Raw genomic sequence first — 24,532 nt, forward strand, 5'->3', positions numbered from 1 at the left:
TTTTGTATATGACTGCAAGTCTCTGATAACACCAGAAACAGTTGTTAGAATTGTCTCCTGTCACTTTAAAAAAAAAAAATTGAAAAAAAGAGTCGCTAGTATTCACCCTATTTTAGGAACTATTACCATATTGCTCACCAAACCACCACAGCGGAGGTGATATAGAATATGAAAGGCACGGCTGCTGAGATGGTGACACTTCCTGTTAGCATCACCTCTTTGTCAAGCCGACGGCTTGAGTAGGCGATCGATGAAGGCTGAGGAGGACGCCACATGCGGTTCAGTGGATCTATAGGATTACATCACTTTACGCTCGGATGCATGGTGATGATGATGATGCTATGAGAGCGTGCGTATTTGTGTGCGTGCGTGCGTGTGGGTATGTTCACCTGCTGCTGACCTCAGAGAGGATTACCAGTCCGCCTCAAGAGACTTCGTGATAATCAGTGCGTTTGCCAGGTCTTCTGCTGCAGCCACCGAGTGTGTGTGTGCATGCGTACGTGCAAGGATGTGTGTGTGTGTGTGTGTAAAAAGCCAAGAGCGATGTTTCAATTGCCTGGTTTCAAAATACTGCCAAAAACATAACAGTGTTATTAATTAAGCATTTTCGACACCAAAACCCACAAAACGCACCAAACAGGCATGTGTACAGACATTTCTGGGGGCAGGTGCTCAAGCCCATTTAAAAAAAAAAAATGTAAAAAGAAAAGGGCAACCATTGCCAAAATTATTCATACATTTAAAAAAACAACAACAGTAGTGTATGTTTAACTTGTGTTTTTATTTCTAACACAATCAACAGTCAATATTACAACTATTAGCAAAAGAGGTGACTATTAACAAACACCAGGCTATTATTTTATACAAAAATGAGACCAAAATACAGTAAATCTTTTCTCTTTTTTAAAATCCCACTCTTAATGAACATATAACCTGTACAACTAGGTTGAAAAAACAAATTTAGATAGGGGAAGTAAAAACAAACAACTGTGATAATGTGGTTGCAGAAGTGCACACACCCTTTTATACACGGTGACATCGTTGTGTTCAAAATTAAGCGATCACAGTCAAACTAAAATGGGGGTCAGCACACACCTGCCACCATTTAAAGCGCTTCTGATTAATCCCAAATAAATTCAGAAGGTAGCATATGTACAATTTTCCCAACGACTCAAACAAATCCCCCTCATATATCAAAACACTTTGGGTGGAATTGATGACAGAGTTTTCAGCTGCACTGTATAAAATAGTGGGTGAATCGCATAGCATTCATCGAAGACCCTCGCTTGTCCCGCGCAGCGGCGAACCTTATTAAGTCTTTAAATCAAGTGGCGACCGTGCGACATTCCATCCCAGGAACGATTCCTTCCGCCGCTGAGAAGCTAACGAGTTATTTATGAAACTGAAACAGCGCAAACCCTGAACACCACGCCGGTGTTTTTGTTTCAATCGCTTCAAGTGCCAATAAAGTTTATTTATAGTAATCGACGCACGGCTACTTTGAAGGAGGTCTGAGCGCCGTTTCGAGGCAACGCATTAAAAGCTAGAATGAAAGATGCTGCTCGGGCCTTTGTGGAAGTTAAGACAAGTGACTAACAGTCGTCAAGCAGTCAATTTGACGACGCTGTTACTCACCACTAACGCTACCGACAGAAGCGGGTAGACACCAATTACTGTACATTAACAGTCGTCTTCATTTCCTCATACTGCCGGTGGTTTTACTGTATTTTGACAGATCTCTCAAGACCCACAGAATATTGTGTACTGTGACACTCGAAGCACGGAACCTACCAGAAAAAAGTAGACTTTTTTTTTCTTTCACCAGGCAAAAAAGTTAGTTTGTTGCGTGTTCCTTTCTTTAGTAATGAGCAAGGAACATGTATTGGCTTCACCAAAAACACTGGTTTCTGACCAGTTAAGAAAATGAATTTAATGACGTTTGCCGTTTTTTTTTTTTTTTTTTAAAGGCAAAAAGTCGTACACCGAGAAAAAAAACATTTCAAAGAAAAAAAAAAAGTTTTCCCCCCTAAGTATTTCCTTTTTCAAATAAAATCCTCTTTATTAAATATTACGAAAATAAAGTTTCAATGAATGTGTGCCTTGGCTGCCTAAACGGACTGACGTAAAATCGAAAATAGTAATTTGTTACTTGTGTGAAGCAGCAGAGACCAATTGGAGAGCCACTAGTTTGTTGGAGTCCAGTGATTCCCAAAGTTGCGGTACGCCCTTCTAGTGGAACGCCGGCTCCCTCTAGTGGTACACAAAAGAATCACTTCCCAGTTCAGTTGTATTTAACTTTAAGGTTCATTACAAACTGAATGCCTTTTGATTTTACGAACCATTTAGTCACGTACAGATTTTATTTGACTTTAATGTGCATTACATTTTAATAGAATCTTTTTGAAATAGTTTATTTCCTATATTTAAGCATGATTTTAATGTTGACACTGTGCAAAATGTTACAGTTGATTACAATAATACATTCTATTCTTTTCTGCCTTCATGTTTTGGCAGGCAGATAAATGCTTTGATCCATCCATAAACCTGGAAAAACGACATTCAGCATCTTGATTGGATTAAAGCGCCTGTCAACTCATCCACAGCGCGCATTGAGGACACAACTTTTACTTTTTAGGAAAAAAAACGTCTATTTCGCTTTTGATGGATTACGCTGCTGTGTTTTAATGTTGGTCATGACAGAACTTGGAGAGTATTTTTTTTTTTTAGGTGGTACTTGGTGTAAAACGTTTTAAAAAAACCACTGTTCTAGTCAACTAGTTTGCTGTCCAGTGAATTCAACGTGCCCTCAGCAATGGGAAGTTGAGCTCCATCCACCTCCGACGGCAATGTTTTCGCGGTCTTAAAAAGGTGACACTCTTGAGCTTTTTTAACGTACTGTAAATGTGCGGCGTCACCCATTGCGTTACGGCTGAGTTCACGTGTCGCGGCCCACGTTCGCCCTTCGAGATTGCCATCGGTGACCCGTGCTCGGGGCCGGTCCGGTTGTCACGGTGCTGATGGATGACGGGAGCAGCGGCGGCCTAGGCCACGGGCGGCTGGGCGACTCCAGTTTCACTTTCCGCTGCTGAGCCGCCAATTTTTCGTGACAGAAATAAAAGAGCAATGAGGGATTTTAATAGTAGAGCGTCCTTGGTTTACGACCTTGTGCATTATGCTGGGGATGCCACACGTCGCAAAAAAAAAAAAACTGCCTTGTAATAGATTTTTTTTAGCAAGAAAAATAATGTGAAAATCGGGAATGAGGTTATTTCTTTCAGTAAAAAAACTAACTATTTTTAAATTTTTATTATTTTTTTAATTACTTTTTCTTTCTAAAAAAAGGTGCATTATTTTTTCACAAAATCGCACACATAACAGAAAAAAAGTTGTAATATTCCAAGCGTGAAGTCATATATTTTTCAAGCAAGAAATAAAGCTACAGTGCCGTGAAAAAGTATTGGCCCCTTTCTAAAATTTGTATATTTTTGCATAGTTTCCCCAATTTAATGTTTAAGATCATCAAACAAAAGTAAATATCAGCCATCCGTTGCAGCAACAACTGAAATCAAGCATTTTCTATACCTGGAGGCGAGTCTTTCACATCGCTGTGGAGATATTTTGGCCCACTCTTACTTACAGAATTGTTTGAATGAAGGGATTTCAAGCATGAACGGCCTTTTTAAGGTCATGCTACTGGATTTCGATTGGATTCGAGTCTGGACTTTGACAAGGCTACTGCAACCTTCATTTTGAATGTATTTTTTGAAGTTGTGTTTTGGATCTTTATCCTGCTGCAAAACCCAAGTGGGCTTCAGCACAGATCAGAAACTGATGGCTGAACATTCTCCTTCAGAATTTTCTGTTAAAGAGAAGAATTCATGGTTCCATCAATCATGGTGAGTTGTCCAGGTCCTGAAGGAGCCAAGCAGCCCAGGGCGATCACACTACCGCCGCCATGTTTGACTGCTGATACGATGTTCTTTTTCTGAAATGCTATGCTACATTTACGCCAGATGTAACGAGTCACACACCTTCCAAAAAGCTAATCTTTCATCTCGTCAGTCCATATAATATTCTCCCAAAAGTCTTGGTAATCATTTTTCAATCAGCAGTGGTTTATTTATGCCTTGGAACTCTGCCACGGATGTCATTTTTGCCCAATCTCTTCCTTATCGTTGTGTAATGAACACTGACCTTAACTGAGGCAAGGGAGGCCTGCAGTTCTTTACAAGTTGTCTTGAGTTCCTTTGTGGCCTCTTGGATGAGTCATTGCTGTTCTCTAGGGGTAATGTTTGTAGGCTGCCCATTGAAGGTTCACTACTGTTCCATGTTTTCTCCATGTGGGGATAATGACTCTCCCTGTGGTTCGCTGGAATCCCGGAGCTTTAAAAATGGCTTTTGTAACCCTTTCCAGACTAACAAATGCGAATTACTTCTTGACTGTTCTGGGATTTCTTTGGATCGTGTCATTTTGTTGCAGCTTTTTTCGATATTTTGTCTGACTTGAATTTGTCAGGACAGATTCTGTTGAAATGTTTTTTGTTTTTTTTTATTGAACAGGTCTGGAGGTAATCAGGCTCGGGTGTGATCACTGAAAATTAACCAAAAATTGTGATTAGCCACAGTTTTTAGTCTCAACAGTATGACCCTTTTCTCTAAAAAAAAAAAAAAAAGTCTCTTTTTTTCTAAAAAATAAAAATAAAAAATACAATTTTGTTTTACATTAGTAAGATTACAACTCACCCCTGTGTAAAGTTTACGTCATTCTCATAGTGTAATTATTTTATGTTCAATGTGTGCCGAATAATACGTGCGCCGCATGTTTTCATGACAAAATGCGGCAAATGGACGAGACACGAAACTCCTGTAGGGACGAAGCGTGTTCCCTGTGGAATTCCACCCGGGACAGTCGATGTTCGTCACCGACAGGGTCACCATGACGACTCGTCTGCTGTAAGAAAGAACAAGACTGTATAATAACGTTTCACGTGCAAATAAATGTGCTATTACACTAAAGAGCTCCGGCGGGACGTCTTCAGAACCTTTACCTGCTTTTGTCTGTATGTATCACTCGAATTTCCCATTTCAAGCTATCTCATTTTGGTCTGGGAGATCAAATATGAAGTCATTTATCTTGCAGATACGGCTGCTTTTCGACAAAGCATAAGATTTACGGCTTGGTCTCATTTCAAGCTCCCATGAACAGCTTTGGAAAAAAAACATCTACATCACTATCAGACATTGATGTTTGGTTTCCGTGCCCTCAATAAATCACATAATATTAGAATTTTTTTATTGAATTATACACATCACAGGTGATTTTCTTTTTGTTACCCTTTATATTTTTCCGTTTTGCTTCTGTTCCCTGAATAATTCACCTATGCATATTAAATTGAAATGACAGTGGATGCGTAGTAGTCTGGATGATTCCGCAGCAGTCCTGTAAGTGGCGCTGATGCATGTTACATATTGGATAACAACTGCCAAACGTAGCTTAAAAAAGTTTAGTTCATGTTTACATATATCATATTTGTATTGATCAATAATATACATGTATTTAACTTTGGTCCGAAGACACCAGCCACAAAGAGAAGAAAAATCTTCGCAAGTTCAGCTTCAAACGAGCTTGTAATCAAACTGTAGTTATGCTCGTTAGCATAGCACACACTCATCGGCTAACCTGATTCTCCGGTTTGCTTACGTGACGTTCCACATCTCGCCGATTGGGGCGTTTCCCCCCAAAAGTCACAATCTTGCGAGCATGCATTTGTAATTTTGCAAGACATGTTTGGATTTCAAGCCACGCAAAGTATTTTTTCCAAGAAGTAGCCAAAAAGTTGTCATTTTACAAAAATAGTTAGCTTTTTGGGAAGACCGTTGTAATTTTCTTACGAGAACAGTTTTATGCTCTGAGAAAAGGTAAACTGTATGAAAAGTTTTTTCAGAACATTTTGATGTAACAGTTTTTTTTCATGTTAGGATTAGTAGGATTTTGTTTTAAGATAAAAAGTTGTATTTATTTGTTATGAAAAGTAGAAAATAATGTGAATGAAGATGGGTTTTCTTTGAATATTACAAGAATGACAAGGTATTTCTTCAAAAGAAAGAAAAGGAGTTTTTTCCCAAGAAAAATGATAAAAACAATTAAGATGAAAAATCAATATTTTAAGGGGAAAAAAATCTTAATTTTAGGAAATTTGTTATATTTCTTTAAGAAATGTATTTTCGTAAATAAAAATATTTAAATCTCTTTTTTTTTTAGAAAAAAGTTGATTGTAAAAAAAAAAGTCATTATTTTCCAGTAATTGTTTTTAAATAAGAAAAAAAGATGCAATGTTAAAAATGAAAATAATCCGATTTTGTCAAGAAAATAGTCGTAATTTTTTAAGAAACATTCATCTAAAAAAAGTCACATTTTTTCGAGAGAAAAGGCCTACAAGTCCTACAAGATTACGCATTTTTTAGAAAAAACTTGCAATGTCAAAGAATTCTTGAGACAAAGTATAGATTTTTTTTCCCAATTATGCGAAATCAAATTGATTGAAAAATCTACAGCGGAACCTCGGTTCACCAACTTAATTTGTTCTGTGACACTCGTTTGCAAACGGTGAAAAGATTGGAAAGATTGGAAATGCAAGAAGTCCATTCTAACCCCAAAACAAAGCCAGAATTACCTTATTTTTATAAGTTGTATCATCAAAAAATACATTTGGTACGACATAGAAATACAGTGAGTGAATACGTTTTTTATGAAGACTAACACGGCGTGTATGCTAGCAAATCACTGCGCGACATCTTCGACTCTTCGCACACAGTACTGTTTGCGCTCACCATGGATAACACGAGCCCAAAATGGCCGCCACGATGTAACGAGGCGTTTGCGTGTGCTGTTAGCATGCAAATAAACACATCAACATCACGCCGGATGAAATATTTCACCATGTTTACATTCACAGTACCAGAAATGCTCGTAATTGCGGCTACTGTACTTCAGAGCGTGTGCGCGCGCGTCTGCGTGTGCGCCGCACCGTGATGGCCGTGACCTTCACGTCCCCGATGGTCCGCCGACAGCCATTTATCTTTTATTCATTGTGCCATTTGCGAAGCACGCTGCCTGTCTGCCGCCGACGCTCGTCAAAAGAGTCCAAACAGTCGCGTCACGGGCAACCCGACACGAGACGCTGTTTTTTTTTTGGTTTTGTTTGGTTTTTTTAAACACCTTTCACAGCCCAAACCTCAAAAACACACCGTGACGACATATCGTCCTGTACCTGCACTGATCATTTCAAGATGACAGCATCCCGTAACCGAAATGTGACCATATGAATTTCAATATTAAAGATGGAACTGTGTACCGGAACACAAACTAAGGAAAACTGCAATTGTCAAAAGGATACAACACCAATTTGCATATTTACAACTTAAAAAAAAACAAAACAAAAACAAAAATCTTTACGATCCAAGCCAAATTCTTTGGTCTTGTAAAATGACTTCTATTTTTTTTTTTTTTAAATATACAATATTCTCCCAAAAATATTACTTTATGCTTGTAAGATGACGTTTTTTTTCTCTAAAAGTTAAAACTTTTTTTCCTGGAAGAAATACTTTATTCTCATAGGATTACAATTTATGTTTTAAAATTACATTATTTTTCACACCCCAAAAATCTGGCTATTCTTATGCCATTCCATGTTTTTTTTTCTAAATTATGACTTTTTTCTCTAATATGATTTTATTTTTGTCCTCTAATATATATATATATATATATGGGACTGCAACTTAAAAAATAAAAGTTTGAAAGAATTCTCCCAAAAATAACTATTCTTGGCAGATTAGATTTTTCCTACATTACATTTTTTTCCCCAAACAATGTGACATTTTTCTCCTTAGATTACAAACATTTTCTTAGAACCTTCGACTTTTTATTTTCCTTGTTGTATTGTTTTCAACGTTATACTGGTGAAGTGGACCGCTGCAGCTTTCAGCAGTCGCGTTTAACCGTCATCGCCTTTGCTCCTTCCAGGCGACAGCTGCAGACTGAGCGACTACCGGCGCCTCAAGGCCAAGATGTTGGAGGCGCACGACAAAAGACACGCAGCGACGAAGGCGTCGCGTGGGGCCCATGAGTACAACATGGCCGCCAGGAAGCAGCTGGTGAACGCCGTGTTCAGAGGTTTCGATGCGGACGGCAATGGGCAAATATCATTGGACGAACTTTCGCAGGTAATTGGAAAGCAATTCATTTTGAGTTAAAGCTGCTACAAAATTGTTGTACCTGAACTCCCCTTCGGAAATTCAACCAATACCCAAACCGAATTTTAATCCGATACCATTCGCCTAATAGCGTAGTTGCCCAAGTCATATTTTAACACAACAAATTTAACAATTGCCTCGATTCAACGGATTGCAGATTACCATATTATGGATGACTGTGAATCTACACATAAAGAATAAGCGCAATTTCTTTTTAGCAAGCACATGAGTATTTTTATTGATATTGTGACAATAGGTTAAAAATGGCCTGGGCAATTATGCTACTAGGGTAACGATACAGAATTTGAAAATGAATTGTTTTCAAAGAAAAAAGTTACAATTACGGGAATAATATTGAATTCAAGTTGAATTAAGAAAGTCGTAATACTATGAGAATAGTACAATTTCTTCTTCTTTTTTTTTAAGTCAGAATTTTTTTAGCAATTACAGCTGGACTCTTCCGAGAATAAAGCAGTATTTCCGAGGCGAAGAAAAACTTTTATATTACAATAAATGGTGTCTTCTTAAAAAAAAAAAGGTTTTCACAAAATTTTGTTAATCTTACTTTATTTTTTAAGGGAAAAAGTCCTAATTTTTGAGATTGCTTTTTTTGTAATTTTCCGAGCGTAGCAACGTTTCTCAAGACCCTTTTTCATGTATTCGAGCTGGAGTTTAAAGTGCCTTAATAACTGTCTGCCAACTTTGACATCTCATCATAATATGAACATATTTGACATGTTTTTGCATACACACACTGCACCGTGTGACAGCATGCGAGGAGTGAACGCTTGTTAAGGTAAACGTCAAAAGAAGATGCGAAAGTGGAGGGTGTATTTCCTCGACATGACCTTAAAGATGACCTTCACAAGCCTGCTTGATGCATTGTGATGTTGATTTGGTATGATGCCAGTTAGCCACATCGTTACAATGTTGGTCAGTTACAGTAGCTATGACGTACGATGTCGGTTATTTGAAGTCTCAGTTACGCTTTCTGTTAGTTGTGATTTCGGTTAGCTACGATGTCGTCGGTCGGTTAAAATGTTAGTTATTTACAATCCGTTAGTCTCGATATTGCCTCGTTATGATGTTGGTTCGTAGCTATGTCAGTTAGGTATGATGTCGGTTGGCTACAATGTCGGTCAGTTACAAATACAGTTATTCACAATCTCGCTTAGTTAGGATGGTGGTTAGTTATGATGTCGGTCAGTTAGAATGTCATTAGTTATGATATTGGTTTGGTCTGATGCCTGTTAGCTGCAATGTCAGCTAAATACGGTGTCGGCAAGCAACAATGTTGTCTGCTGGAAGGTTAGTTAGTTGCAATGTCGGTTGGTTATAATGATTTTGGTCAGTTACAATGTTGGTTAGTTTCGTTGTTTATTTACAATATTTGTCACTGTACAATGGAATTCAGCTATGATGTTGTTTAGCCTCGGTGTCTGTTAGTTAGTGTCCTAATTTAAATTGAGAAGTTTTTCTTGGGCAATGCCAGATGTCAAAACGATAGAACGTTTAACAAATATATATGCTTTTAATGATTTATTAGTCCAATCATAAAGCTATTATGAACACAATCTCATGGGGAAACCCAGAATTCCACATGAAACCAAGCTGCCGTCTTAACTCTCTCTCTCTCTCTCTCTCCCTCTCTGTCTCTCTCTCTCTCTCTCTCTCTCTCTCTCTCTCTCTCTCAAGGTGAACAAGCGCCAGGGTCTGTTCAAGGACTCTGGCAAGTGCACGTTGTTGGATCTGTTAAAGTACAACGACGTCGACGATGACAAACGCCTGACCAGGGAAGAATTCTACACTGCCTTCGGTAGGCTGACCGTGTTTCCGTGGTTACCATGACATAATCATAAACATTGGGAATAAGATGCTGACGGGTATACCAGTAGTGCCATTGAGTTAAATGAATGTCTGTTTGTTATGATGTTGATGCACTGCATCAAAAACCGACATCAATATCACCACATTGGCTCAGGAACCCTTCAGAAAACCAATGTCACTAAATACAGTTCGGCGCTACATCCGTAAGTGCAACCTGAAACTCTACTATGCAAAGCAAAAGCCATTTATCAACAACACCCAGAAACGCTTCGGGCTTCCCTGGGCCCGAGCTAATCTAAAATGGACGGATGCAAAGTGGAAAAGTGTTATGTGGTCCGACGAGTCCACATTTGAAATTGTTTTTGGAAATTGTGGACGTCGTGTGCTCGGGGCCAATGAAGAAAAGAACCATTCGGACTGTTATGGACGCAAAGTTCAAAAGCCAGCACCTGTGATGGTACGGGGCTGTGTTAGTGCCAATGGCATGGGTAACTTACACATCTGTGAAGGCACCATTAATGCTGAAAGCTACATACAGCTTTTGGAGAAACATATGCTGCCATCCAAGCAACGTCTTTTTCATGGACGCCCCTGCTTATCTCAGCAAGACAATGCCAAACCACATTCTGCACGTGTTACAACAGTGTGGCTTCATAATAAAAGAGTGCGGGTACTAGACTGGCCTGCTTGTAGTCCAGACCTGCCTCCCATTGAAAATGTGTGGCTCATTATGAAGCGTAAAATACGACAACGGAGACCCCGGACTGTTGAACAGCTGAAGCTGTACATCAAGCAAGAATGGGAAAGAATTCCACCTACAAAGCTTCACCAATTAGTGTCCTCAGTTCCCAAACGTTTATTGAATGTTGTTAAAAGAAAAGGTGATGTCACACAGTGGTCAACATGACCCTGTCCCAGCTTTTTTGGAACCTGTTGCAGCCATCAAATTTGAAGTTAATGATTATTTGCTAAAAACAATAAAGTTGATCAGTTTGAACATTAAATATCTTGTCTTTGTAGTGTATTCAATTAAACATAGGTTGAAGATGATTTGCAAATCATTGTATTCTGTTTTTATTTATGTCTAACACAACCTCCCAACTTCATTGGAATTGGGGTTATAGTTACGACATTGGATAGTTATGATGTTGGGTAGTTGTGATATCTACTACTTACTTGGTTAGTCCCAACATGGGTTAGTCACAACATCAGTTACAATGTCTACTACTTACTGCACATTGGCTACGTAATATGTCAGATAGTCACAACATTGGTGAGTTAAGTCATTTAGCTACATCGGATAGTTATGGCGTTGGTTAGTTGCAATGTTGGCGACTACCGTTGGTTACTCACTATGTCAGTCAACGACAACGTCAGTTAGTTATGGTGTTTGCTAGCTGTGACGTCTGACATTAACAGCATCGGTTAGTTGCAACATTGGTTAGCTCGGACGCCGGTTGGGTGCAACGTCAGTCAGTGTTACAACGTTGGTTAGTTACGACGGCGGATCGTTCCAATGTCTGTTACTTACGATAGCAGTTCGCTATTTTCTATTTTAATTATGATTACAGTTAGATAAAGTAGTAGCAAGTAGTAACTGTCACTTACGTCAGTGAATACCTACAACGATAGTTCGTCACAATGCTGGATAGTTACGTCATTTAGCGACTAACAGTGATGCCAGGATGCATTACTAGCTAACGTTACTCTAATACGACCACTTTTTGAATAGCGAGTAATCTAATGCATTACTATTTATAATCAGATTAAAGTTACTCATCCAAGTCGCTGTATCAAACATTTTGGTTAAAAATGCAATTCCAAAAAGGGATTGGCAAAAGTGATTGGCATTTTTATGTTGAGGCGCTGTTGTCGGCAGCTGCTGAATGTAACGAATAGAGGAATTTGTCATCCGACTTAATTCAAGTAATCAGTAAAGTGATTAAGTGACTTTAAAATCAAATAATCAGTCAAGTAACTGTGGCAACACTGGCTACTAAGTCGACTAGTTAGTGTTGCAGATAGTTATGATGGCGGTAATGATGTCGGTGAGGTACGACGTCGGTAAGCAGCAACCGTGTCGTAACGGTACATCAAAGCATATTGACTTTGGTCCTGGGGGGCAGGCAGAAGGAGTTTGAAAGCGTAGCACTTGCCAAAAAGAAAGCAGGTCACAAAACAACAAGTCATTAAGGGCGACGCAGGTGCTCGGCGAAGGCAAACAGGCGTGCACCATTTTCCCATCCTCTTTGTTCCTCCTCCACCTCCTCGCCACCGTTATTGCTTTCATGACTCTTTTTCCCAGCTGACATTTTGCAGCCTGGCTTGATATCTTCTGACGGGATCTCTTCTGACATTTGGCTGGCGTGACACATTTAGCGGCGGGGGTGGGGGGGGGGGGGGGGGGTGCATCGGCAGAATCTCCTGCTGCCGCCTTCATCTTATCAGGCGACACAAAGTTGCAAGTGTGTGTGTGTGTGTGAGAAAAGCTCTTTTGGATCAAACTGCAAACAATGTGAATACTGCTACTGTGTTGCCTGGCCACTCCCAGTTAGCATTCCTTCGCTTGAAGCTTCCAAAGAAGTCGACACCGAATTTCCTATTTGGGCCTATCACCAAATAGACGCAGTGCTCCAATCATTCGCCTTTCTCCAGTAGACATGCCAAGAAAACCAGATAGTGTCTACTTACGAGTTAAGTGCGTAAACAGTGGTGCTTTGAGATAGTGAATTCAACTCACTTCACAACAAGCAGCAGTTTGCAATTCTTCCAAGACGAGCCTTCAAGCGGTTGAAGTTTACTGTCAAACTAAACATAAAACAAACCTTATGTAATTAAAGGACTTTGCCTTAAGAATGCCCCCGCTAGCTTAATGCTGAGACATAATGATAAACGACATATTTGGGCCGACGAATATCACCGGTTTTGAGGTGTTTGAACCCTTTTCGCAACTGTTCAGATGTTTTCATTTTAAGCCCCCTGAAAGGGTCATCAGGAAGCACACACTAATATAAATCGTGTTTCTATTTATTTTTTTGGAACAAATGGCCACGGGTCATAAACCAACGGGCTGTTGTGTTCCTGATCGATGGCCCGGGTGGAATTGACAGCTGACTATCAGCCGCTGTATGTAACCTTTTTCAGCTCCGCAGGCACCATCACAGACATTCACATAGCTAAAAAAAAGGAAAAAAATGGGAAATACATGAAAATTTAACAACAAAGAAACCACTCGTTCCCATGGAACTCAAATGGGATGGATGCATGGATATATGAAATTATTGTCCTTCATCTATATGTATATTTGTCCATTAACTCAAAAGTCTTAACAGTAACAGATGGAGCAACACATGTAGACAGAATATACTCACACATTTTTCTTTTCTTTTTTTTTTTTTTTTTTTGGATTAAGAGCATTTGCTTCATTTCATTCAGGAAAGGTGATTGGAGAGGCAAGTGTTTTGAGTTACGAGCGTGGTCACGGTACAGATTCAACTCCTCAGCTCAACTATCTCAAGGCTCCTCTGCATCTCAGTTCGTAGACACGATTGATGTAAAGATGTAAAAGACTTAACTTCTGAGCCCATTTGCATCCTGTTGCTAGCCAAAACAGCTGCACGACACGGCATCTTATCTATATATGTAAAAATGTCATATGCTGTGTGGCGACGGCGTCTTTAACAGTGATTCGCGCTTCAGTAAAGTCTGCTATGCGCTCACTCCAGAATGCATTTTCATGCAACATGTCAGGCTAAAGCTCCTTTTTCACTGCCTGTAAATGTGATATTTTGTCAGAGCTGTAACCGAGGCGGGAAGGCGAGCTCTTTCAAATTGACATCCCGCAGCTCTAATACAGAATGGCGGCTACAAAGGCGAACCAGCAATTTCCCAGTTCGGGCTGCAGTAGGAGAGCCGTAACAGAAGCGGGACGGCACCTGTGAAAGGTTAGCCGTCGTCGCCAGAGTTAATTTCAACATTTTTACATGATAACGGCACCTGTCGGGAGCGTTCCCTTAACAAGGCGGCCCTGGCGGACCCTTTGTAGGGCTTTAATCTCCGTGCATTATTTAAAGCGGCGCCGGAATCAGTGTGCCTGGTGGAAGGCGACAGGCACACACGTCACGGCTTTTGATTACTTGACGTCATTGATATCAACACTGATGGTTGAAAAATTGCTTGAGTGATGGCCCCACTGCATTGTGGGTAAGCAGATCACGTGTCATCCAGTAGCACGTGTTTGTCCGCCCGGTGCGACACACGAATTTCAACTTTCAATATGCTGGAAAAGAACGGGTGATGGTTCCAAAGTAAGGTTTTTGGGTTTCAAATTAGCTTTTCAAGTTCAATTTAGTTAGGCTGAGGTCAATTAGGATTATAAAAAATATTTGTATTTGCTAAATGCCAGAATATTGAGGGGGTTTTTTGTGTGCCAGTTTTTCATTACTTTCTTTCAAGCCAAACATTTGTCGACGTTTCATTCATTCCAAAAAATCTAAAGTGTGGTGTCTTTTTATATAGTGCATGTGCAAACCTAAATATGTGGTTTCAACTGCATTTCTCCATGAAATCCGTCATAAAGCACAACGAGAGACGAGATGATCACCTCTGTTTGTGATCCCATTCATTTTAACGAAGTGATTCAGGTAGCACTGTCAAAATGAGACTAATTAGGATTCTTTTTCAGACTGCCCCTTGGGGGAATTCTCGCCACAGCTTGGAAAAAAAAAACAGAGGTGCTATCCAGCTGTTTTCCATTCACACGAGGCTGTTTTTTGAATATATATATATATATATATATATATATATTTTTTTTTATTTTATTTTAAATGGGCGTTATTATGCGTGTCGTGTTTAAGGGAGGGTAGACAAATTGGTCCATAAGCGTGATTGTGCATTCTAACGCACGCTTCCATCTGACACTTCTGGTTTAAGGCAGACTGAAGATGCTGAGTTGATGTTTGTACCAGTAGATATGGTGGTGGAGTTGTACAGTATGTTCCCAAATTCCAGGTGAGAAAGTAGCTGGTGATTGGTGGAGAACCAGGAAGTGAGCATGGGCACATGCATGGCGGATGTCCAGTGCATCTGGAAGGTATTCGCAGTACTTCCACTTTTTAAAAAATGAACAAAGTGCAATGTATTGAGTGGAGAAACAAAAAAGGTAGTGTCAAAGTATCAAAGGCAGACTTTGAAGCATGTGTGCTTTAGCTACAGGTGTCCTTTTATCTATAAAAGCAGCTCGGAACAGGGAACTCGAAGACGTGAAAGCAACAAGGGCAGGTGAGACGATGTCAACATGTGGGCAAGTGTTGCTCTTTATTCGGTCACGGTACACCACATCAAAGCCCAAAATGCACGAAGGGAAGACAAAAGGGTCTGTTTGAAACTTGCTTCTGTCGTCGTCAGAGATGTGGCATCAAAAACGTGTCTTATATTTCTTCTTCTTCTGGGAACCAAGAAGCTCTCGCAAATCAACCGAGCCATCCAAGATCAGAGAAACCTCTTTTCTGATGTCGCTGTCTTTTTTCTTCTTCTTCCATTCGCCGCCTGCGTGCCGACATGAGGAAAAAGGCTTTTATCTGCACTCCGAGGCGTCAAACTGAGTGTTGGCGGGTAGCTTTGGTTGTTAATAATGGACCTGTCTGTTAGTACCACGAGGCGACTGGTCGAAGGAGATCATTTGTGGAAAGGTCAACAGGGTTTGGATAAAAGAAGATGTGCGTTAAGCAACCGCACTGTCATTTGTCTTCATGTCGGCAAACGCTCGCGGCAATTTTAAATGTGACCGTGCCGCTGTATTCTTTAGTCATGGTCCTTAATGGCCTGTTACAGGTCGATCTTATCCCGGACGGGTCAGGTCGAGCCATTTCTGTCTCGAAATCATAAAGAAGGACCGATCCGTGATATGCCGAATGTCACGTGACCAAACCTGGGAAGCAGGTTAGCTGACTTCCTGTGTATGCTACGCTAGCAAGCAGGACTATGGTTTGATTACGTGTTTGTTTGAACGCGAACTTGCTAAAATGTTGTTTTATTTATGGCTAGGATATATATATGTAGCAAATGAAAAGTGCTGAACTTGTATGAGTCACATTCAAAAGGCTTAGAATTAGTGGGGGTTCAGGATTTGGGAGTTTTATCTTTTTTGGAACCTATGCTCGAAGTCAACAGAGGCCCCGTAATCAGATGCCCCTAAAGCAGGGGTTGGGTTCTCAAACCTTTTGGATCCAGGAATCCTTGACAGGAGAGGCTTTTTTTTCAAGGACCCCCCCCCCCCACACACACACACACACATATTCCTAACGGCAATTATACAGAACTACCATATGCAACCTTAATTAACATGGGAATTGAAATGTTGCAATGTTATGATAACTAATTCATTTTTATTTTTTTTTTCAAGAAAAAGGTATCTTTAACAAGAACAGACATTTTGTTGGGATAAAAAGCCCTCATCTTACGAGAGTAAAGTCGCATTTTTCCGAGTGAATTTCAAAACGTTATATTTGTAATATTCCACTTTTTATTCTGGACTCTTGTGATTTTAGTTTTTCTTTTCACGTAATTTCGTCTGCTTTTATGTTGGGATTTTATCTGGATTTTTCTCTTGATTGATTTGCCTCGCGTATAATTGGTGCTACGTAAATCAATTTAGCAAATCATTGGCGATAGCGTCCGCTAGGTAGCACATGAGATGCACTGTGTTTGTTTACGGAGTAAACGTGTGGTTTAAGCGCAAACCAGTTACACTTCCTTTCTCCTAACGTATATGTTCGGGAAGGGAAACTGAATACAGAAAAAATATCCTCTCCGAGAAGCTTTCCAGGCGCCCTCCCTCCGGGGATCAGCGGCAAATGAAGTTTGTAGCCTGTCGCGTATCCCGGCGGCGTTAGGCGACAAGATGGCGGTGATTGAACGGTTAGGGGACGACATTATGGGAATGAGATTTTGGATCAGCTGATCCACCGGGCAGCATCCCGGGCAAGACTCGCTTTGCCGGGATTTCGGTGTCCGGGGGGAAGAGGCGGCAAATGGACTGGCCCGAGCTCTTTGGACAACAGATCCAATTTCCTTGCGTCTTTACCGTCTAAATCTGGGGGAATGTCGGATGTGTGTTGCGAGCCCAACGGTGAATTTGTGACGTATGCGGGGATTACAGAACATCATAGTTTGCTTTTTTTCTTGTACACATTTGACTCTTTTCTCAGGAAAAAGACTTTACACTGCTTAGATTTGGATTTGAATCCCATAATGCTACTTTTAAGACTGCAAGATTTTCCAGAACAAAATAAATACACGAGTTACGAGTTTATTCTGATTTTGGGGTTTTGAAAAATATGACGTTTAAAAATTATTATTTTTTTTTCTTATAATTTTTTCTCTCTCAAAATGGCATCACCATTCCCGTAATATGACTTTTCTTTTCCTCCATTCCTCCCTTTTCCCTCCATAACTTCATTTTGTAATATTGCTCTTTTGTATTTATTTACGATTAAAGTCGCTCAAGTGTACTTATATGATTGCCGTTGTACATTGGTCAAAGCCTTAATATAGAAATAATAGATGAATTAACTTTTATATCGCGAGGACAACTTGCTGAGGCTCGATCGCTGACGTCGGACCTTTTTGAATCATTGCAGCCGTACATGAACTGCAACAACGGTAGTTCATGGAGAGGTGATGGAGGTTTCGACCACCGGGTGCTATTAATCCTCTAATTTCGCTGTGATCCCACCGGCGATTTGGTCGGCCAAGTGCGAGATGACGGGTCTTAGCCGCGAGCCTCACTGTTCTCGCTGCACTCTGCTCCGATTGGCCAGTTCGCCTCACACGGTTTGGACGAGGTCGCCAACACAGGGAAGGTTCAGCGGGAAACGCGTGGCGTCTTTAGCGGTTTGGATTTCACGCCTTGAGGAGCACAACTAATGGAGTCTGTTTTTGGAGAGAAGGCTGAGAGAAGGCTTTATTCCTGAGACTCCCGAGTTACATAAAACTACTCAAAGACTCCACTCGGCGCACTTTGGAAACAGTACATCCTTGGACCTTTTTTCTTATTAGGAGCACAGTGGCAGTTTTGTCACATAATAGACAAATGATACACCTGAAATACAGCAGTGTTTCCCACATAGACATTTATTTAGATTTTACTTTCCAGACTCCATGTTCTAGTATCGGAGGCATCGACATTTCAGACCATATCGATCCTTCCCCGCACGACTGCGGCGGGCGTTGACGGCCGTCTCGTCACGGCACACCCTCGTGCTGGTTTACTTGTATTTGTGTGTATTTTTTGGCTTGGTAACGCCACTCCATGTTGGGCAAAGCCTACGTACAATTGTCAGGGTCTTCTGGGTTTAGGATTACGCGGCGAAAGCACTACTGTATTACGGGAAGCGAAGCAAAGCAATTTTATTTATATACACAAGGGAACTCAATGTGCTTTACACGATTTAAAAGCATTTCAAAACAAAGAAAAGCTTGTAAACATTTAAAACAAATGGGAAAAAAAAAATGGAAAAAATAAAATAAAACTACAATTAAAACAGCATACAGTGCAAGAAATATCATTTAAAAGTGGAAATGCTCTAAAGCGCATGGGAAGCGAAAAGGATCTTTATAAAACAAATAAAGATATGCATATACATATGCAACTGTTAAGTCACATGTCCACCGTTAATATAAGACTACTTATCCAGCGTCAGCGTCCTAATTTACTCATATTGTAAACCCACAAGTGAAGTTCTTCATTCAAACTATTTTTCAATGGGTTCCAACTAAAGTATTTTGTTGTAATTTGACAGATTGCATGTTTTGAAAGCAGCCAAATTGTGACTAAAAATCAAGTTCTGTTCGTTTGTTAACGAAAGTGTTTTCTATTTATGTATGCTGATATAATGCTAAAAGTTATGCTGCTAATTTACAGCATTTATGAAAAGTGAAAAAACAGAAGAACGTTTTGCTTTAATTTGAAAATGTCTTTATTTCTTTCAAAATGATGTACAAGAAACTACTCGTTTTGTAAGCCGCTGCTTCCTATTTTTACAGTAAAATATTTTGCACATATAACTTGAGCCACTCAATCGTTTTTTTTTTTTGGATTGCTGGCACTGACACAAACTTGGGTCAAAATGTGACCATTTTGGGACATTCTGGAGCTTTACTTGAGTGGTAATTATGATAGTGTTTCGAGTAAGAGTTTCCGTTTTAGAGGTCGGGCTCAGAATAGGGTTCGGGTTAGTTCGTTGAAAGTGGTTAGGGCCCTAAACATTTATCTTGGAGTCCAATTCATAGCCCAAAAAGCCTGATTTGTGCGCCATTGGTCGATATTCTTCAATTGCGTAGGGATAAGTGAGCGCAATTCATTTTGAATGATTGAAGTCAAGATTGGCCTTGGTCCAGGTATACCTCGCAGAAAATTCCCCTCTTCAAACGTTCAGCAGTTGTTACATTATTTACCTTCTCTCCCTAATTCAATTGCAATAGCAATATCGTTCTTTTATCAACTAACCTTGTAATCATTAATAATCATATTTTGGGCCTCTCAGGATGGATTTTACATCGCGGGTCCCTATTCTGAGTTGGTGCATGTTTCCGACGGATTCCGACGTAATCGATATCCGCAAACATCAAACAACTTTACAAAATCAAACTTGCCGTCCGTGACTCCGCACTGTCCTGTAATCGACAGACGTGTACCAGCTGGAGCTCGCGGACCACCAGAGGGTGACGGTGAAGACGGTGACGGTGGGCCAGAGCGCCGCGCTCACCTGCGCCATCACGGGCCAGCGCCGCCCGCCCATCCTGTGGAAGAGAAACAATCAGTATCTCAATGCCTTGAACCTGGATGACATCAATGTAAGTCTGATATCGGAAACGCGTCGTACGATTACAAATTCATTCTCGTGGAGTCAAAAAAAAGAAAAAAATGTCCTTTTTTTTATTTTTTTCAATTTTGATTTCCCTGGAAAAACACCTTGAGACTTGGACAATAATGCAGCGTGACAATAATGCAGCATGACAATAATGCAGCATGTCTTTTGCTCTTGCGCTGTTCTGAGATGACTGGGAGGGAATTCAGGGCCCGGGAAAGAAAATGAAGGTGGATACCGAGGGGGCTTCAAAGAAACATCACAGTGTTGGACTGTGTGTGTGTGTGTGTGTGTGTGTGTGTGTATAAGCCTCAGTGAGTTCAGTGCAGAGGAGATACCAGCCAAGACGACCTTTTTCTTACATTCCCACTGTGTGTGTGTGTGTGTGTGTGTGTGTGTATGCCTGATGCATAATAAAGTCAACAGTGTCGCAGCAGATAAAGGGAGCCCCAGTGAAGCCGCCGATGTAAAACATTAAATCTTGATGACCCTTCAAGTGAGTCGCCCAGCTGTCCGCGGTCATCCTGCAACACTCCGGGAAACAGCGTGATGCAGTTAAACGCTCCATTTTCACACTTTATATAACGCGTTGAGAAGTGTATTTAAAAAAAAAAAAAAAAAAGCTCTAGACGTAACAAAAAGGGAGACGTCAAGACAGATTATTTCTTCAGGCCGCTCTGAAGGATTTACGTGAGTGGAGGGAAAAAAAGAAGGTGCGAGGGGTTCTGTGAGGTTGCCAAACTTGAACGATAAATGGTTTTCTGTCTCAAGCAGCAGCAGCAGCAGCAGCTAAATGAAAATGTGTGAAAGGTCCGAAACCGCTAATTGTATTGGAAGCGCTAGCTAATGTGTCCAAATTGAATTTAAAGGGGAATTATTATGGAAAATGGACTTACAAATACAAATAGTCAGGTCTCTGGAGTGCCTGTGCACTCACCAAGTGGGAAATTACACAACCGGATCAATCTTTTCTTAGCTGCCTATTACTGAAAAATGGTGATGTCATCATCTGGATGATTTACACAACACCATCCGTACACTGAGTTTCTATCTGCCCATGACTTGGCCGCAAGGCTTGGCGAAGATCCACCATTCTCAATCGACGACACAGATGCTTTTTTCATTTTCAAGACAAAAGCTCAGCCGAGCGGCGGCATTGTCGGGTGCTCTGATTAGCTTCCGATAAGCGACACACACTTGATTCTTCAGTCAAGTTGTCAACGCGGCGAGCCCGATTTTCTGAATATTGGTGTACAGTGTAGTATTGCACCAAGTACCGATACCAGTACCTTTACCTTTACCTTTACTGGTACCAGGTATTATAATGAACAAGAAAGTGAAGAAACAAGGCTCGTCTAATTATTTTTTTTTCATGACATTATATTTCATACATATCCCTTTTATAGATGTACAATTTTGTATCCAAACACACAGCTATTCGTCATGTAATATATATATGATATAATGCAGGCGTTGATCTAATTATTTAAAAAAATGACTAACGTTAAGAAAAAATGAGCACCTATCAGAAGCAGGTTTTACTAGGGCGGATTTGATGAGGCCCTGAAAAAGGGGAGTGCGACAACCCATTCATAATTTTTGTCAACAGTGTCTTGATTACACTCACATCCACACGCCCCCCCCCCCCCGCGGGCTAATTTTAGCTGTCTCTGTCGGCGTTTCGCGCTAGCTGACGGCGCGCTAATCCCCGTGCGTACGCCGGTGACAGGAAGTTCACCGGAGCCTCGCCGAGTTACGATAAAGCGGCTTATGGCGTAATTCCACGCAACGTTTCTGGCTGTTGCATCATCACTCAAAGCCGCCAGCCCGGCAGAGCCGCGCTGATTGGACGACACTCAAGCACATTTGTGCGACTGAACGGCTCTGATTGAACGAAGGTCGCTGACCCTGCTGCTGGTGTTCCACATGCAGATTAGATAGGAATGTTAGAATATATAACAGGCTTTTTTTTTGGTTTTTTTTGGACTAACATGTAAACCTTTGTTCGCCCCCTTAGCAGATTCAATCTCACGTTTGTTCTCTATTGTGCTTGACGTCGTCGTCACATAAAAAAAAAATTACAAAAACTCATTACGCATTAACAAGCGTATTTGTGGTTGGATGAAAGTAATAAACACAAGTTGACGTACCGGTATTTGTTTTGAAATCGAGAAGGGTGACCGTAAATCAAGCATTTACTTGAAGAAGACAAAAAGAGCCACTGAAACGGAACATAAACAACGACATTGATGAGGAGTGAACACATGTCAGATTCAGAGGGGTCATGGGAATCTACAAGAGCAGGCTGCTCAGGCTGTCTGGTGAAGACGCACTTGGCTTCTCTCCGTGGTCATTTTTGTTGGTTAACTGTCAGCAATTGTATGTTTGTGAGGAGGGCGCGTTTTATTGCATTTTGCGGTAATATGTCATATTTGTGTGTTTTAGTCGTTTTTGTCCTAATAGTTGTGTTTTTGACTTATATTTTCTCTATTTTTTATTTAGTTCCCCTTTATATAAGTGTATTTAAAGTATTTATGAATTTTTCATCTAAAATGTGATTTTTCAGTTTTTCATACATTAGAAAATAAGAATATATAATATTTTTGCCATTTTTTAAATATTTGTATGTAATGTTTTATGTATTTCAATTTTATTTTATATTTTTTATTTTAATTTTCTGCCTAATATATATATATATATATATATATATATATAGTTTTACCCCAATATGTTTTTAGTTTTAATATCTGAGTATTTTCTTTATTTTTGACATTGTTTTTAAAGTTTTGTATTTTTTTTTTACCAATTTTTCAATTTATCTAATATTTGTGTTACTTCCTAATATTTTTTTGCATGATACAGTATGTGTGCATTTTATTGTAATATTTGTACATTTTTCTTTCTAATTTTTGTGTATTTCTTTTGTCCAAATGTTTTCCCTAAATGAAATATACACAACATGAGGGGGAAAAAAATATGAAATGTTAGAAAAATATGCAAAAGTATGACTAACCCATTTGAATATATGAAACTGGAAAAAAAGAGATGAAACTACACAAATATTAGGGGAAAAAAGAAAGACTATTAGGAAAAATATACAAATATACGTTTTGCCTTATATTTGTGTCTTTTCTTTGTCTGGTATTTGTGTACTTTCAGGCTAATTTGTATTATATTATAATGCTGCCATAATTTTTTTTTCCTGTGACATTTGTGCCGAGATGTACTTTAAAAAGACAACTTGAGATTTGCCAGTGTTTATTACAGTCATAGAGAAATATTGCCACAGCAAAAATGACACTTCCCATTTGAAGCAGCAGACTGCAGTTAAGGTAATGAGAAAAGAAAGATTTGCAGCACGACTTCTCATGTGTCGGCATCGAAAGGAAGGTGAAAGGAAGTGCCTTGCTCAGGCAATCCATCATGTTGTCCTTCAGTCTGTGAGCTTGATGAAGGCCAAGTGGCGCAAACGTGTTCCCGCCTGATTTTGACATTAAACATTCATGTGCACATCACAGAGTGCGGTGAACTTAAAAGTGCAACCAAACAGACCAAAAGAATATCTTGCAAATTTGACGCATCACAGAAAAGATCACAACGTATGTGAAATCAGGCTTCAACACACATTCACATTCTTTCAGCTTTCAGATGCTGGGTGCTTGTCGCCGAATGCTCTGAAAATCCCGCCTCCCCGGAACTTTCAGCTGTCAATCGAAGACGTGCCTCCTCCCACAGCTCCTCCTCAGCGAGGAAAGAAGAATTCACAGCAATTGTAAACACTCTCACGGGCCGCAGAGAGACATTCTGGGGCAGCCACCCCTTCCAAGTTCATGAATGAGCAAGTGGCAATTCTGCCGAATGGCCACTGCATTGAATAAGGGCGCTTGGCCTAAGCGGGGAAAGAAGAATTCACAGCAATTGTAAACACTCTCACGGGCCGCAGAGACACATTCTGGGGCAGCTACCCCTTCCAAGTTCATGAATGAGCAAGTGGCAATTCTGCCGAATGGCCACTGCATGGAATAAGGGCGCTTGGCGTTTATATAGTCAGGTAGGGCCTCATGCTAGAAAGTATACACCTCAGCCCGCTGATGTCACGGGCTAGTTTTTAGTCCTGCCCCAAAAGAAATCCAGCCAAAAGAGATGAAGATAAAGAGTCTAAAGCTAGAGCTCAACAATGCAGTACTACATTGTTCTCAGTCTTTTGCACATATTTTCAGGACTTATCTTCAAACATATTTAATGTATTTAGAAACAAAACAAGGATATGAGTTTGGTTGCACTTCATTTTGTATTTTACCCAATATTAATGTATTTTCATCAAATATTTGTGTATTTTTCATCTAATAGTTTTTTTTTTAAATTCTCAATAATTGTGTACTGTATGTATTTTTCTGTCTTAAATTTTGCCCATAATATTTTTTTAAATTAAAAAGTGTCATAAACAGGTTCTTAAAACAAAAGCAAATGGATGGCAACGTTCTGGCCGAGGGGGAAAAAAATGTACAAAAAAATTGGGGAAAAAAATCTGCAACTCGGTGAATCCACAGGTGCTGAACCACAAGTATGCGGGGGTCCACTGT

General features: G+C 40.1%; 1 protein-coding gene and 1 long non-coding RNA gene across 5 annotated transcripts in view; one reads left to right on the top strand and one right to left on the bottom strand.

The window, feature by feature from the left end:
- The window catches only part of fstl5 (follistatin-like 5), a 102,392-nt gene that overhangs the window by 47,385 nt on the left and 30,475 nt on the right, over positions 1–24,532 (top strand). For all 4 annotated transcript variants that reach the window (XM_061786851.1, XM_061786853.1, XM_061786852.1 and 1 more), the window contains 3 exons: positions 8,024–8,223; positions 9,949–10,069; positions 19,769–19,935. In XM_061786851.1, coding sequence (XP_061642835.1) covers positions 8,024–8,223; positions 9,949–10,069; positions 19,769–19,935 — 488 coding nt within the window. The remainder of the gene's footprint in view (positions 1–8,023; positions 8,224–9,948; positions 10,070–19,768; positions 19,936–24,532) is intronic.
- The window catches only part of LOC133484386 (uncharacterized), a 70,545-nt gene continuing 64,866 nt past the window's right edge, over positions 18,854–24,532 (bottom strand). Inside the window, exon 4 of the long non-coding RNA XR_009790389.1 lies at positions 18,854–19,881. This is a non-coding gene — a long non-coding RNA (uncharacterized LOC133484386). The remainder of the gene's footprint in view (positions 19,882–24,532) is intronic.

This window comes from Phyllopteryx taeniolatus, chromosome 10, assembly GCF_024500385.1.
Source record: "Phyllopteryx taeniolatus isolate TA_2022b chromosome 10, UOR_Ptae_1.2, whole genome shotgun sequence".
Taxonomy (NCBI): domain Eukaryota; kingdom Metazoa; phylum Chordata; class Actinopteri; order Syngnathiformes; family Syngnathidae; genus Phyllopteryx; species Phyllopteryx taeniolatus.